Below are 15242 nucleotides of genomic sequence, written 5' to 3'. Positions count from 1 at the left end.
CAACTTCGGATCTGACGCTTGCGCTATTCTTCTTGAAACTAGCGAAAGAAGCAGCCCCATGTAGTACGCTCTTCTACGAGGACAGTGTTCTAGTGGACTGCATTATCCGAAACCAGAGCTAGCTTGTTGCCCTATTGGACAAACCTTTTTTTTTTCAAAAAAGCTGCCGTGCACCTACTACACACAATTGTTCTCGAAGTACTTAAGATCCTGATTCAGTCAGCATTTCAGAACTCAGCACTGAGTTGCCAGAAAGGAATTGACAACAGCTATGTTATTAGGTCCGTTTCTTTGATATTTGAAAAATTTCTCAGAATTCTTCTTCTCAATTAATTATACCAGGAAAGTGACAGAGAAGACCGAAAGGCGAACTCCTTATGTGCACAAGCCGTGCAGGAAGATTTTGAGCCTGAATTTTCTAGACGCAGGTCGCATTTTGATGAATTGATGAATATATAGTGCAATGTGTAACTTTGAAGGAAAATTTTTTTATTGTTTGCTGCTCTTTTCGATTCTGCTTAACTGTTTATGCCCATTTCATTGATTAAAAGTAGTCGCGAGACTATACATATACATCTTCGGTCTTTCAACCGACTGATACTTTTTGAACGAAGCTAGAACAGCCCAGTCCACTAGACAAGTGAAATTTTTACTATATGAGTAAATTTTTGTTATTTACTTGAATCTGAGACGCGCCATGAATTTTTGCCGGTGCCTTCTGATCTTAACGAAAACGGTAGCGGTTGACAGAGTCTCCACCCAACAGTTTACCATGAACTCACGTCAGGTTGCGCTACACCTGCTTAAAACATTCAAAGGCAGATTGCATAGCCTGGTAAATTTATTTTTGTACAAAACTTAGAGGTAAAAAATGTTGAAGTGTACCCGAAGCTTCGTTCGACCGTGCACGGCCGCACTGACGAAGGAGCGCGCGCGTGAGCGGATTGTTGACTGTATTTTATTCCTCGTACACGTTAAATGTTCGATGTTGATGGCGGACTTTGTATAAACCACAAGGGGCGAAATGTCAGGACCTGCCAGTTGCAACTGACGCGGGCGAAGCTAAAAGCGAGCACGCTTTTCCCTTGCTTGTGAACGGCTGTAGCGGAGGAGCAGCAGTGGGGCGGTGGCGACCCCACCGAGGCGCGGCGGGCGGTTGAAACAGACCCCATTGGAGAGGGGGTAAGAGAAGAGAAGCGCTCTCTCCCTCGAGACCAGCCGTGGGTATGCAGCGGGGAGACCATTGAGAGGCATCTCTGAGCGTCAGTGCTGCCATCTGTTGGCTGCTACCGTAGTTGCTTTCAACCGCCCATGGCCTCCGAGATTACCTCCGCAAATCTCGGAGGCCACGAACCGTCACCGCCGTACTGAATGCGCGCGCCGCTGCGCATTCAGTCCGCCTGTGCAAACAGTACAACCGCTAGCGTATGGAGAGGCCTGCCTCCTGGCGCCCCGCGCCCCTGGCACGGCCGCTCAATGGAACAGCCAGGAAACAAAACGACGAAACTTCGAAGACTATGCCGGCGGCCGGCGCCGTGGAGACAGGCGAAGACGAGGGAATGGCGAGAGGAGAGGGGAGCGGAGTTGCGAGGAGGGGCGGCAGCGTGGCCTTGGAGGCCACACCACGCGCCGACACTCGTAGGCAGCGCGCGTCGGCGAGCAAAGGGTAGCTCGCTTGCGAGGAGGATTGCGAAAACAGACCAAAAGGGATGGGAGCCCATCGTTATCTCGTATCGGGGCGCCGGGTTTACGCCGTCCGTTCGCTGTAACCGATCGGCAGCGCTCATGAACGTTCGTTATACGTGCGATCTTGTGCCATTGAAGTAATGTATATTTTGGCGGTCGCTCCGGTCTCGTTCGTTATGAGTGAAGTTCGTCTTAAGTGGGGCCGTTATAAGTGGGCTCGACTGTAGTATCATTTATCATGATCACAAGAGGTGTCAAGCCTGTTTTCGTATATTCTGTATATTGAATTATCAGTGTACAGTCAAACCCAGACATCTCGAACTCGAAGGGGATTTTGAAATAGGTTGGTATATCGATAATTCGATATATAGAAATCAGCTTGAGATGCCGCTTGCAATCATGAAACTGTATTGGTCGCGTAATCAACCCACTCAAACAATGAACCCATTCTCCACTTTTGATGCAAAATTTAAAAAAAAAAAAAAAAAAAAAACAAAAAAAAGCGCTAGTGTGTAGTGTGTCCCTCCATTTTGTGCCGTTGCAGACCACAGCTCATTTAGTGGCAGCACGCCAAGATGCTGTGTAGAGTTAACATCACGGCGTGTTTATCTTTTGAATATACTTTTGCCGTTAGCTCCTGTGGTGGCAGGCAGCGAACTTGCCAGAGTGCCTGTGATGGCTTGAGTGCACAAGCCTATTTCGATTTATTGTGCCGTGCTTGGGGCGGGTGGCATTTACTGCCACAACATCATTGGAAAGCGTAATAGCTGCAAATGCTGTTTGAAGCGAAAAATGCTAAAAGTCGGTGTCATGATCGCAGCTGACCGCGTGCTTTCGTTGATTTCGATGCATGCTTTTGACGACGGCACACGACTCATGTCCCCCGTGTACGCTCAGGTTTCACAACACACTCTGGAGAAAGTGCCCGATGATCTGTCCACCTTCATTGTGTGCCGTCTTACTTGCAGGTGCGCAAAAGAGATGTTGCCAGTTGCTGCGAATCTGGTTGGCATTCCACGGCAGTCATAGAGGGAAGAAAGTTGTCTTTTTATTAACAGCACACAGCAGCAGCATGCTTGCAGTGTCACTGAATGCCAGCCTTGCAAGTGCATCTGCCACTGCTTATTGCTTTCAAGGGCACAGCCATGTACACTGGAAAAAATGTTCGCCATGAAACTTTTTGGTCGCACAGTTTACAAGCACAGATAAAGAGGAAATGAGTCCATAAATCATCATGAACGGCTTCCAAATAGATCAGATTTATATCCTATTGAAAAAGTATGTCATCATTTATGCAAACATTTATTTACCGAGCTTTTGCACGAAATCGTAACATTTAGTTACGCATTTCTCTATTACTATTATTTACTAATGAGTTCATGTGGCCATATGCAATTTAAAAAAAAAAAAAAATCTTAAACGAAATCTTTGCTAGCACATCAATGAGTGTTTGTATATAAGCAATGGCTCTGCAAAAAATGTTATTTTGGGGAAATGTGTGTGCTGTGATAGCATTAAATAACCAACCGCTTATTTGTATGCTACTTATTAACCAAGCTTATGGTATTTTTCTGTTAACCTTGAGCGAGCAGCTGGCAGGCATATTCTGTGGATGGTCACGTTTCTCTCTTCAGCCTCGCATATAGCCTTCGAGGCTCTTATTTTATGTTCAAATAAAGATAATTTTCATCATTATTCGCACAAAAGAAAAGATCAAAATCAAAATTATTCGGTCATCAAAATTGGGTTTTGGACTGAGCCATTAAACAAAATTTTGTATTGTGAAGGTGACTATGTCAAAAAGGTATTTCCTTCGAATTACACGTGGTGAATGATCTCGCTACTTACTTGCGACACTAAATGCCTTTACAGTAATGATGGTTCCATTATTTTGCCTCATGGAGTGGACATTGATCCACTAGCATATTTTTTTTTGTTTTTTTCACGTTTGCGCTGCCAAATGTTTCCTAATTCTCTAAAGCATGCATATGTGTAAGCATTGAAGCACGAAGAAGAAAGCATGTGACTGCACAAACAGGTCTGCAGCAGCCAAACACGTTCAGAACTGACCCCTTTCAAGAGCTGCTTGCGCAGCTATTCCAAGGGAAGGGGAACCAACCGTGCCCAGACAATTATGTGGATGTGGCGAGACAGGGCGCTCTTCACTGGCACTTGCAGTGCCTGTGCAGCTGCGGTCCCCAATTGGGAGTTTCTGCTCCATGATCTGCCTGCCACGAGCTGAGCTGGCTTGTTGGCGCATGCATAGTGCATGTGAACGAAAACCGGGAAGAGGGAGAGAGAAAACTCTGCAGAGTTCTTTCCTCCTCCACACACCCATGGAGGAAGGAAAGAATGGGCACACCATTGCACTTTACTGTATCGTGTTGTTTCTCCCCTCCCCAACACCGTGGCTGCATTGGCTGAGTCTATTTCATATTGGCCGTTGCCAAACTGGTTCCCCCTTGTTCCTTCACACACATGGGTTGCAAATGCCATATGCTGCCGCATGGCAAACAATCACCGCAAATGCGCGAACCTTTAGGGAAAGGTCCCGGCGCTGCTCTAGACCCGCCGTTGCTGAACCGGTTCTCTCTTATTCTTTCTGCACGTGGCTTGAAAACGTCCCATGGCAAACGGCCGAGGGTGATGCGATTGTCATTGGGGAAGGCACACCTTCGAGTGCGTGGTGCAGAGTTTGCTACATCGAACGACTGGGGAAATTGAGTTCGATATACGACGCAGCTTTTCGATACTTTTACATTGTCGTAGTTGTTGTTGTCATGTCTGCGTTGGGATAATTTGATCACAGAATAAAGCTCCGGTGAAACTTAACAAACTGATTTAATGGCTACATGGAAGAAACTGTACAGAAATTCAAAACCGACGACCGTTTCGTTCGGCGTCTTGCAAGCTACTGTCTGAGGACGGTTGGCCGGCCCGTGTTTCTCTCTCCAGGCCTTCCGTTGTTTCTCTTTTTCTTTAGAGGGGCCCCCCCCGCTTGCGTAGGCCCTTGGAGTCTTGCAGTCGCGGCGCTCGTTCGGCGGTGTCGATAACAGGAATCCTCCTCGCGTCCCCGGTGCCGGCCCGCAACCCCCTCGTAGGCTCGCATTTCAGGGCAGGCGGGCGTCCGCGTCTGGTTAGGCCATCAGTGTGTACACATGTCCAGGCCTGAAACCTTCTATCCGTGGCATGGATGTGGTTCAGCCCATCGCTGTGCCCGCTGGGCTTCCACGAACCTCTTCTGCCGACACGTGGGGCAGGCCCGTCGAGTTTGGTGAGAATTATGGCCCTGGTTGTTTCTTCGACGGCGCCAGTGGAGCGGGAGAGATGCTTTGAGGGGCGACGAGCCGCTGGTCGACTGGCCGGCAGTGGCAAGGAGCAGTCGTGCCATTTCCGAAAAAGCACTGCTGCGCGTACACACACGCACGCACGCACGCACGCGCGCGCGAGTGTCCCTCAGCTGGCGATCAGGGGAACGAAAAAAGTGAACTTGCAAGTGGTTTTCTGGTGATACTTGTTGTCCTTCAGACAGTTCACCTCTTGAAGTTCCAATGAAAGGCGTGCTAATCTATTGGTGCAAATACAGTAATTGAGTAATTTCAAGTTCTTCTCTCTACACGCCCTGCCGCTCCCATGCCCTTTAATATACGTGTATGATTGAGTGAAGAAGTGAAGGATGTTTGGTTCGGCATGTACAGTGCAGTGTGTTGCAGGGTAATTGCAATTATTCTGGCCTTGTAAGGCTGCACCAACTTTAGAGATTGTCCTGATGGCATCAGTGGTGGGCTGCTTTCAAAATACTATGGCCTGCTGTGCAAAAGAGAGACCAGACTGTGGTGTTGTCTCCCTCCTTGTAGTGTATCCTTGGGAGCCCTGCAGGAGTTGGCCCAGCTGCTGGCCTCGTGCTTCCTGCGGCCCCTAGATGTTCCCCTGTGGCTGCAGTACCTGCAGCTGGCTGCGGACTTCTTGGCTCAGCCGTGTCTCCAGTTAGAGCACCTCTCCCCCGCACAGCTTGCACGACTCACCGACCGATATGGCGACATGCGGCTCCTGGCCGGATTCCAGGTGGGAAACAAGTCTGGGCATTCCAGCCTTGGGACTCTGCTTAGCTCACGCCTGAGGAGGGAAATGCATTTTCAAAGGGGTCTCTTTCAACAATGGTGTTTCAGGTGCTGGCCCTGTGGGGTCGCCTGTGGGAGGAAGGGGGCGGGGCAGAGCTGGTGCCTTCCCTGGTCGGGCCCCTGGTGCGCATGACGCTGGTCAGGGAGGCCGACCTGCGCAGGGCAATGCTGCCCCTCTTCTACCACCTCATGGACAAGGACCTGCCCAAGGTAGCCTTTTACATGCACAGTTGGAATCTGTTTGTGGTTTCAGCTTTTATTTAGAAGCATTAAAACGCCTCTGAAGGGCTTCTTTGAGAATGAAATGACGTGCAGTTCCTGGGTCAACCATCCCAAGCTTTCTTTCATGCTAGCATTTGAGCTGCATACCATTACACTGGGCTCTTCATTCATCTTGTCTTGTGCTCTCCCTTTTAGTGTTTTGTTCGCACAGCTTTTATTTTATGCACAAAAGCTCGGGGATGAAGCCATTTTGACAAAGATCTGCCTTGTCTTCACCCGCCCATTCCTGTTTCTTGCCCGCTGCCACCAAGCAAAACTTGCAGTCATTTCCTTTCTTGGCGTTTGCTGTCTTTTGAGCAAGAATTGCTGCCTTGGAAATGTGTGACTTGTAAATTACTTCACTATTACCAGTGGAAGCACAAAAGGATTTTGTACGCTTGCTTAGCAAGCTTTGCTCATTGAGTCCTTTTAAGATGTCAAATTTAAAACCTTTTCAGGAAGATAAAAATTGGTCATGAGAAAGGCAAGGTTCAGTAAAAGCTGGCTAATTCGAACCTCATGGGACCGGGGAAAAAAGTTATCATTATCTGACGTTTGAATCATCAAATGGCCTCAAAAAAAAAAATTAAAAAAAAACACTAGAAACCGCTTGCATAATGGTGAATTTATTTTGCGAAAGTTTGAGCAATGGCCGCCTGCTTTTCAGATGATAACAATGTGACAGTGATTATTCTTTGCATTTTCATCTTTATTGCATGTGCATTGTAAGGAGCGTTGAAGCAGAATACTTCACAGTGCAATGTGGTGGTACCATTTTCCCCTCACAATCAGCCTATGTCACGTGTCAGGCTTCGTGGCACAGGACAGCACTTAAAGAGCACACATTTTTCAGAGTAAAGGAAGAACCACGCAGATGGAAAAAGCGTGAAATGCCATGCAACTGCAATTGCTTGACTGGGTGGGGGTGAAAAATGTTTAATGTTTGAAAAGGGGAAAGAGATATGCACGAGCCGGACCATGCAGATCCGGCCCTCACAAATATTAGGTGGGGTCCCTAGTACGGGATGCCACTGCCTGGGCACGCTCAACCGATGCCTTTTGGGCTTGCAGGTCATAGCAGCCGAGCAGGATTGCCTCCCAGTCCTCCCGAGTGGGGTGGGTGTGAGGAGGAATAGCTGGATTGGATGGGCAAGCCTACACCGTGTGGTAGATGTCCGAAGACTTCTCCACACAGTGCGGACAACTGCCTGTGAAGGAAGGATTAAAATGTTGGAGTGCTTCCGGGCGCAGCAGAGTGTTAGTATAGAAACAAAATCGAAGCCGCTCCTCCATCTTGAAGAAACCTTTACTCTGGCAAGGGTAAAGACTATGGCAAGATTGATAATAAAGAACAATGTCTTTAAAAGAAAACGCGGGTTTGCATTTGAGATCCTGATCTAGGGGGTCGAAGCCCGGAAAGAGAGCACGTGGGCGTCGGCTGCCTCATTCCCCTCGAGATCTGAATGAGCAAGAGCCCATACTATGTTCCGTTGAGCAGGGTCCCCGGTACAGGTGCAATTTTTAAATAGTCGGTAGGCTAAGTGTGGAGCCCAGCCTTGCTTGACATTTCGACAGGCCCCTCGTGAATCGGAGATAATTGTTTTGGAATCAGTATGAGTAGCAGCTAGAGCAATGGCGACTTCCTGCGCGTGAGTTATGTCACGGGCGCGAAATGTAAATCTGTTCATTGTTTTCGACCAGTGGACCACTGCGGCCGTATACCATCCTCCATGGGGGAGGCATCCACGTAATAAGTTCCAGGTTTTGACCCATAGTGACAACCAGGGCTTCCGCACGCGCCAGGTGCCGGCCATTGTGGCCTTCAAGTGTCATATTGTTAGGGCACACGTGGAGTGCGCACCTCCACTGGAAAGGGAGACATACACGCTCTTCCATAAGGGTGTTATGTTGGATGTGTAGCCAGGCAAGGATGCAGCGACCCGATAGTTTCTTAGAAAGACGGCTGACAGTGACCATCACCATGAGCTGGCATGAGCGGCGTGAAGGTGATAAAAACGAAACCGAAACCAAGTCATCGATCTGCTATTACTGAAGGCGGGACCATCCCCTTTTTCGACATGCTTGCTGTTGTGTGCACTTCAAAGGTGCCCGGTCAACTCTGCAACGTACCATATTTACTCGCATAATGCTCACATTTTTTTTTGCAGCAAATTGATGCTAATTTGGAGATGCGATAATTATGCGGGGAAAATTTTCGAGCAAATGTTTTGGAGCACTAAAAGCAAATTTAAATAGGTGCAAATCAGGATTGTGCGAATCGGGATTCTTAAGATAGTTATTGTAAATATAACCAAAACATTACTTTCAAGCAGAACTTACCCTTGTTATAAAAGTACAGGGTCGCCAAAAGCACAAATCGCTAAAGCACTTTATTTACCGCACACAGCCTCATCATCACTCCCCACTTTCCGTGGTATAATGCTCACAGCAGACCATAGAGTTCTACTCTTGATCTGAGACTTGATCGAAGTCTGTATCGGCACTGCAATCGCTATCTCCAGTAGTGCACTACGCAGAACTCATTGACAGTGCCTGCTGGCAGCGCGGTTGCTATGTTGTAGCCCGTACTCGAAAGGATTCAGCTTAAAAGCAGCTGTATAACTTGCGTACCGCCCCACCGCAATGCGGCACCAAGAACATGGTTGACAATGGAACAAAGCAAGTAACACAGATTGAACGAAGGAACAATGACGAAACGCGGGGACACCTTGCAAAATGGCAACGACTACGAGCATAGTGGAGGTAAACACACACAAAAAAAAAGAAGAGCATAACCGATGATGATGATCTACCCGAGCACGCTATCACCGCCTGGTAGTGCGTGCACACAACGAGGCCATCTAGGTTCCGTAGCGCTCCAAAGATGGCGCTTGTTGCTACTAGCAGACAACCCTCGTGGTGGTAAATTGGTGGTGCGATGATTATGCGAGGAAAAAGAATTTTCGATTTTTGATGCCCAATGCTGGGGGTGTGAGCATTATGCGAGTGCGAGCATTATGCGAGTAAATATGGTATGTAGTTCAGGTTTGAGGAGTACAATTGAACCTGGATGCAGCCTAACCAGTGTGGGACCCGTATCACCTATCCAGTGCTGTACGTGGCGTTGGCTAGGACCGTGGTGACAGTAAACCTTACTTGTATTGCCGAAACAACATGGTGCGTTGACTATCATTTAGTTGCAGGTCTCGGAGCACCAACCCGTACTCTCTGGCACCACCGGCTGCCGCGCCTGCCATTGCAGTGGTACCTTGATAACACATCTCTCGGTCATGCAATGACTGCATTTTATGACGAAATTGCGCAGCCCCAGCAAAATCCCCATAGAGGTAATGTAAGGCCATGTGCCACTGCCGACATCCTTTGATTTTCGATTATACGACACCCGGGTTATACGACGGTATCGCATGGTCCCCTGAAGATCCAGGTAGAACGAGAAGAAGATGGTTTGCACGGTATGAGGAAGAACTGAACAGGGGTAAATGGGGTACGCCTCAGTTTGCAGATGAACCAACGTTTCGACAAGTGGATTTGTCTTCGTCTGGGCAAAGTGATCATCACTGGCAGGGGTTTAAATACTGTCACAGAAGCCAGTGAAACTGGTTCAGCAGGTTTACTTGTAAAAGCACCGGCAAGATAAGGCACGGAACTGACTGGCGAGCGAGCACCGAGAGCGAAGAAGAGCGCATGCCAGTCTCCCAAGCTCGCCACATGCGGCGCTAGTAAGATAACATTACGGCATTGCCCCTCCCGGTGGAAAAGGCATCGTCCCGATGCCGAGTGGGTAGGTCGAGGATAACCGCAGTTGGCGAGGATGCCGCGTTCACATAAAGCAGTTAAAGGAAGAAGAAAAAAAAAAAAACACATGCAGCTTGACCTAGCGGGAGTGTAGAAGGGCTTCATCCTGGCGACATGTACAACTTTCGATTGTGCTTGCCGTCGGGATGAGCGAAGAGTTCCTTGCGGGGTCACTTCGTAGGTGACGTAGCTGAGTTTCCGTTGTACTTCGTACGGGCCGAAGTAGTGGCACAGAAGCTTCTCGGAGCGACCCCGCTGGTGAACAGGTGTCCACACCCAAACCTGATCGCCAGGGTTGTAAATGACCTCCCTGTGACGAAGGTTATAACGTCAAGCATCTTTAACTTGCTGTGTCCGGACTCTCAGTCTAGCCAGCTGGCGAGCGGCCTCGGCATGCTGCACGAATTGGTCGGCACCGGCAATCGATGGGTGGGCAACATCTGGCAGTAGCATTGCGTCCAGCATGGTGACAGCCTCGCGACCGTACACCAAGCAAAACGGTGTGAAGCGGGTCATTTCCTAGACTGCGGTGTTATATGCAAATGATGCATATGGTAGTATCTGGTCCCAGTTCTTATGGTCTTCGTCGACGTACATAGAAAGCATATCGGCGATGGTCTTATTGAGTCACTCAGTAAGGCCATTGGTCTGAGGGTGGTAAGCTGTTGTTCTGCGATGAAAAGGGCCACTGAGCCGCATCACTTCCTGGGTTAGAGCTGAAGTAAATGCAGTGCCTCTGTCAGTTAAAACGATCGCAGGTGCACCGTGACGAAGGACTAGATTAAAGATGAAAAAGTTCGCAATATCAGTAGACGTGCCGCTGGGAAGAGCTTTCGTCTCACAATAGCGGGTTAGATAATCTGTGGCGACAATAATGTACTGGTTGCCCAATGATGACGTAGAAAATGGCCCAAGCAATTCCATACCGACTTGGTGAAAAGGTACTCGCGGAGGAACAATAGGCTGCAGCAGGCCGGCCGGCTTGACAGGTAGTGTCTTCCAACGCCGGCAATCACGGCACGTCCTAACATAGCGCTCAACCATGGCGGCAAGCTTGGGCCAGTAGTACTTTTGTCGTACTCGTGCCAAGGTGCGAGAAAAACCGAGATGTCCAGCAGAAAGCTCGTCGTGGCATGCCTGCAAAACGTCGGTACGGAGCGGCGTTGGGACAACCAGCAGACACTGAATGTCTGTGAAAGCGTAGTTTTTCTTGTAGAGGATGCCGTCACGCAAGCAGAATGATGACAGACCACGCGTGAAAAGGCGAGGCGACGATGAGGCGGTTCCTTCGAGGTAATCGATCAGGGGCCGCAGTTCGGTGTCGTCTCGCTGCTGTTGAGCGAGATCTGGCGTCGAGAGAGCGCCGAGAAAGACGGAGTCATCTGTTTCACTTGAAGAACACGGGATAGGGTCTCGGGATAGGCAGTCAGCGTCACTGTGTTTCTTCCTGGACTTGTACACAATAGTGACGTCGAACTCCTGTAAGCGGAGACTCCAGTGGGCTAATCGGCCTGAAGGATCTTTAAGGTTCGCTAACCAACAAAGTGAGTGGTGGTCGCTGACCACTCGAAACGGCCGACCATACAAATACTGCCGAAATTTTGTTACCGCCCACACAACTGCAAGGCACTCCTTTTCGGTAGTAGAATAATTCGCTTCAGAACGAGACAGGGTGCGGCTGGCGTGAGCAATCACCCGCTCAACGCCTTCTTGCCACTGAAAATGAACTGCACCGAGGCCAACGTTATTGGCGTCGGTATGCAATTCTGTGTAGGCCTCCTCGTCGCTGAAAATGAACTGCACCGAGGCCAACGTTACTGGCGTCGGTATGCAATTCTGTGTAGGCCTCCTCGTCGAAGTGGCTAAGTATGGGCGTTGTTTGAAGGCGCTTGCGAAGCTCTTACAAGGCCCTTTGCTGCTCGTCGGCCCAGATGAAAGGCTGGTCGTCCTTTGTTAGACGAGTCAATGGTTCCGCTATTCGGGAGAAGTCATGCACAAATCTCCTATAATATGCGCAGAGGCTTAAAAAACGACGCACGGAACTTTTATCAGTGGGGGCGGGAAAGCAGCTACGGCAGCCATCTTCTTTGGATCAGGGCTAATTCCCTCAGCACTCACGACGTGACCCAGAAACTTGAGCTGTTGGAATGCAAAGTGGCATTTTTCTGGTTTTAGTGAGAGTCCGGCCCCGCGGATGGCATTTAGCACGGCCGTCAATCGTTTGAGGTGCTCCTCGTAGGTCGCAGAGAAAATGACAACGTCGTCTAGGGCACGTCTGCCATTTCAGGCTGGCTAGGACAGTGTCCATCATTCTTTGAAAGGTTGCAGGAGCGGAACACAAACCGAAGGGAAGCACCTTAAATTCGTACAGTCCGTCAGGAGTAATGAATGCGGTCTTCTCTCGATCACGTTCGTCGACTTCAATCTGCCAGTACCCACTGTGTAGATCGAGCGATGAAAAGTATCGGGCGTGGCGGAGTCGGTCGAACGAGTTATCGATTCGAGGCAATGGGTAGACGTCCTTTTTAGTAATTTTATTAAGCCTCCTATAGTCGACGCAGAATCTGAGTGTTTCGTCCTTTTTAGCGACAAGCACAACTGGTGAGGCCCATGGGCTTGTGGACGGCTGGATCACATCATCGCGGAGCATTTCATTGACCTGTGCCCGAATAGCCTCTCGTTCTTTCGCCGATACTCGGTGGGGTGTTGGCAGATAGGACGCTCGGTGGGATCAACTATAATTCGATGTTTGGCTACTGACGTCTGTTTCACTTTGGAAGTGACAACAAAGCACTCGCGGTAAGTGTCCAGAATTGCTTGAAGGCGGCGTTTCTGGGTAAGAGACAAAGCAGGATTCACGTCAGTTTGAACAGTCTGTGCAGTGCTCTCGGGAGGGTTTTCGTTGGCCAGCGAAAGGACACAATGGGCGGATGGCTCACTGACTTCGTCAAAATAAGCGATAGCTGTACCTTGCGGTAAATGGCGGTATTCGGCACTAAAGTTCGTTAAAAGCAGTTCAGTTCGTTTGTTTCTCAAGGCAAAGATCTCCCCGAGCGACGCAGACTTGTAGGCTTAACAATAAATTCACGTTCGTTTCCGCGAGGCCTTGAAAGGCGGGGGGTTGTTGCACTGCACTGTAACAAACAAGCTGGTGCGTGGAGGTAGAGTGACATGCTCATCGCACTCTCGGAAAACTGGCCTGCCTGTGTAGTCGTCGCTGTGCTGTGTGTGTACTCATCGGAAATTGCGTGGTGAGTGGAAAAAGTCACCATGAAGTCACGGAGGTCGATGATTGCGTCGTTTTCTTTAAAAAAATCAAGGCTGAGAATCAGGTCCTTGGAGCACTCTGCTAGCACAACGAAGCAACACGAGAAAGTTAAGTGGTGAATCTCGACGCGAGCGGCGCACACTCCGAGCGGTGTTACCACATGCCCTCCGGCTGTCCTTATCGGGGCTCCATGCCAAGGAGCCAGGACTTTTCGCAGAGTGGTAGCAAGGCCATGACTCATAACGCAAAAATTAGCGCCGGTGTCTACAAGGGCAGTCGTGTTGTGGTTATCAACAACGATCGGTATCTCGGCGGAATGTAGCTCACTGTTGAGAAAGTGCAACGTGTCAGGGATCGTCGAGCTGTTGGGTCGTTCGTTGCGTCGAATTGTGGCATCGAAGGTAAGCTTCTGTGATCGTCGGGAGGGCGTCGGAGTCGTTGGTCATGCGGTGCGTCGATTGGGGGCGTCGAAGGAAAGCTTCGGCGATCGTCGAAAAGTGGTCGGACTGTTGGTCGGAGCGAAGAGTCGGAGGTCAGTCTGTGTGATAGAATCGGTGAGCGGAGGATGTTGGTCGTAGTGTCCATCGACGGCGGCCCTACCCCCGAGGGTCGCCGTCTTCAGTTTTCCCGGTGCGGACTTGGGGACTGCCTGAAGGAAGAACGGCGGCTGGTGGAAAACTGTCTCGGCGGTGGTGACCTGGACTGGCGTCGCTGGAGAGACGCAGGTGGGACGTTGTCGCTGAGGTATTGGTCGATGTCCCGAGGTCGTTCGCCATAGCGTGGCCGAGGGGCATCCAGGGAAAATCCGCGCAAGCCCATCCGACGGTACGGGCAGTGGTGCAGAACGTGACCGGCTTCGCCGCAGTAAAAGCACAAAGGCAGATTGTTCGGCGTGCGCCACGCATTTGCTTTGCGAACGGGTGGTCGAGCTGCTTCAGGCGCACCAGTCGAAACTGTATATTGGGGTGGAGGACGAGCGGGAGGAGCAGCGTGCCGATGGTTAAGGCGCAGGGGTATGCAACACGTCGCTGTACGTCATGATTTGTGGCGCAGGCGGCTGGGGTGACGGTACTGATGGCACTGCTTGGCGGAGCTCTTCGCGCACAATATCCGAGATGCCCCCAACACGTGGATGTTGTTCGAGAGAGGGCAGCTTTTGCAGCTCTTCACGAAGGGCTTCCTTGTCGTTTCCGGCCATTGGCAAGCGGAAGTCTACGGCAGCGATGTTCGCAGAGCAGTCAAAATGTACAAATCGCTGATTCAAGGCACGCTCGATGCTTGTTGCTTCTTTTGTAAAATCAGCCACAGTACGTGGAGGGTCACGTACAAGGCCAACGAACAGCTGCTCCTTGACGCCTTGCATAAGGTGGCGCACCTTCTTTACCTTCGACATGGACGGATCCGCCCGGTTGAAAAGGCGAGTCATTTCTTCTACAAACATGGCGACGCTTTCATTAGGCCGCTGTGCTCAGGACTGTAGAGCGAGTTCGGCCATCTCTTTTCTTGCATCGTTGCCGAATGTTCCGAACAGCTGCCGCTGGAAATCCTGCCAGGTGGAAATGGTTGCCTCATGGTTTTCGAACCACATCTTGGCGGCATCCTCTAGTGCGAAATAAACATTCTGCAATTTCCGCTCCTCTGTCCCACGCATTAAACACAGCGACCCGGTCGTAGCTGGTCAGCCAGTCCTCAACGTCTTCGAACTTGTCGCCATGGAACGGCGTGGGCATACGTGGAGTATGGCAGATCAGCTGCTGGGCACTCACGGGAAGCTGACTGGTTTGGATTGCCGCTGTAGTTATCGTGGTTCGCAGTGGGGAGACAAGGGGACCACACTCGGGAGCTAAGCCTCTCAAGCGACGGCTCGCCTTGTGCACAGGTGTCGTGTCCACGGTGTGTAGATGGGCGTAGGGGGCAGCCAGAGGCTCTTCGTACATAGGATCTACCCAGCACCTCCACCAAAAATGTCACAGAAGCCAGTGAAACTGGTTCAGCAGGTTTATTTACACCTAAGTAAAAGCACTGGCAAGATAAGGCACGGAACCGACTGGCGGGCGAGCACCGAGAGCAAAGAGGACGAACGCGTGCCA

The 15242-nt window shown here is 50.1% G+C and overlaps 1 protein-coding gene across 6 annotated transcripts in view; it reads left to right on the top strand.

Annotated features, from left to right (window-relative positions):
* The window catches only part of spg (dedicator of cytokinesis spg), a 430105-nt gene that overhangs the window by 248424 nt on the left and 166439 nt on the right, over window positions 1-15242 (top strand). For 5 of the 6 annotated variants that reach the window (XM_084607325.1, XM_084607299.1, XM_084607309.1 and 2 more), the window contains 2 exons: window positions 5544-5751; window positions 5829-6017. In XM_084607325.1, coding sequence (XP_084463451.1) covers window positions 5544-5751; window positions 5829-6017 — 397 coding nt within the window. The remainder of the gene's footprint in view (window positions 1-5543; window positions 5752-5828; window positions 6018-15242) is intronic. The other variant, XM_084607317.1, reaches the window with a different exon arrangement.

This window comes from Amblyomma maculatum, chromosome 1 (assembly GCF_055883805.1).
Source record: "Amblyomma maculatum isolate TAMU_Amacu chromosome 1, ASM5588380v1, whole genome shotgun sequence".
Lineage (NCBI taxonomy): Eukaryota > Metazoa > Arthropoda > Arachnida > Ixodida > Ixodidae > Amblyomma > Amblyomma maculatum.
Note: the sequence above shows the minus strand (reverse complement) of the source record. Positions and strands in the feature narration are given on the sequence as shown.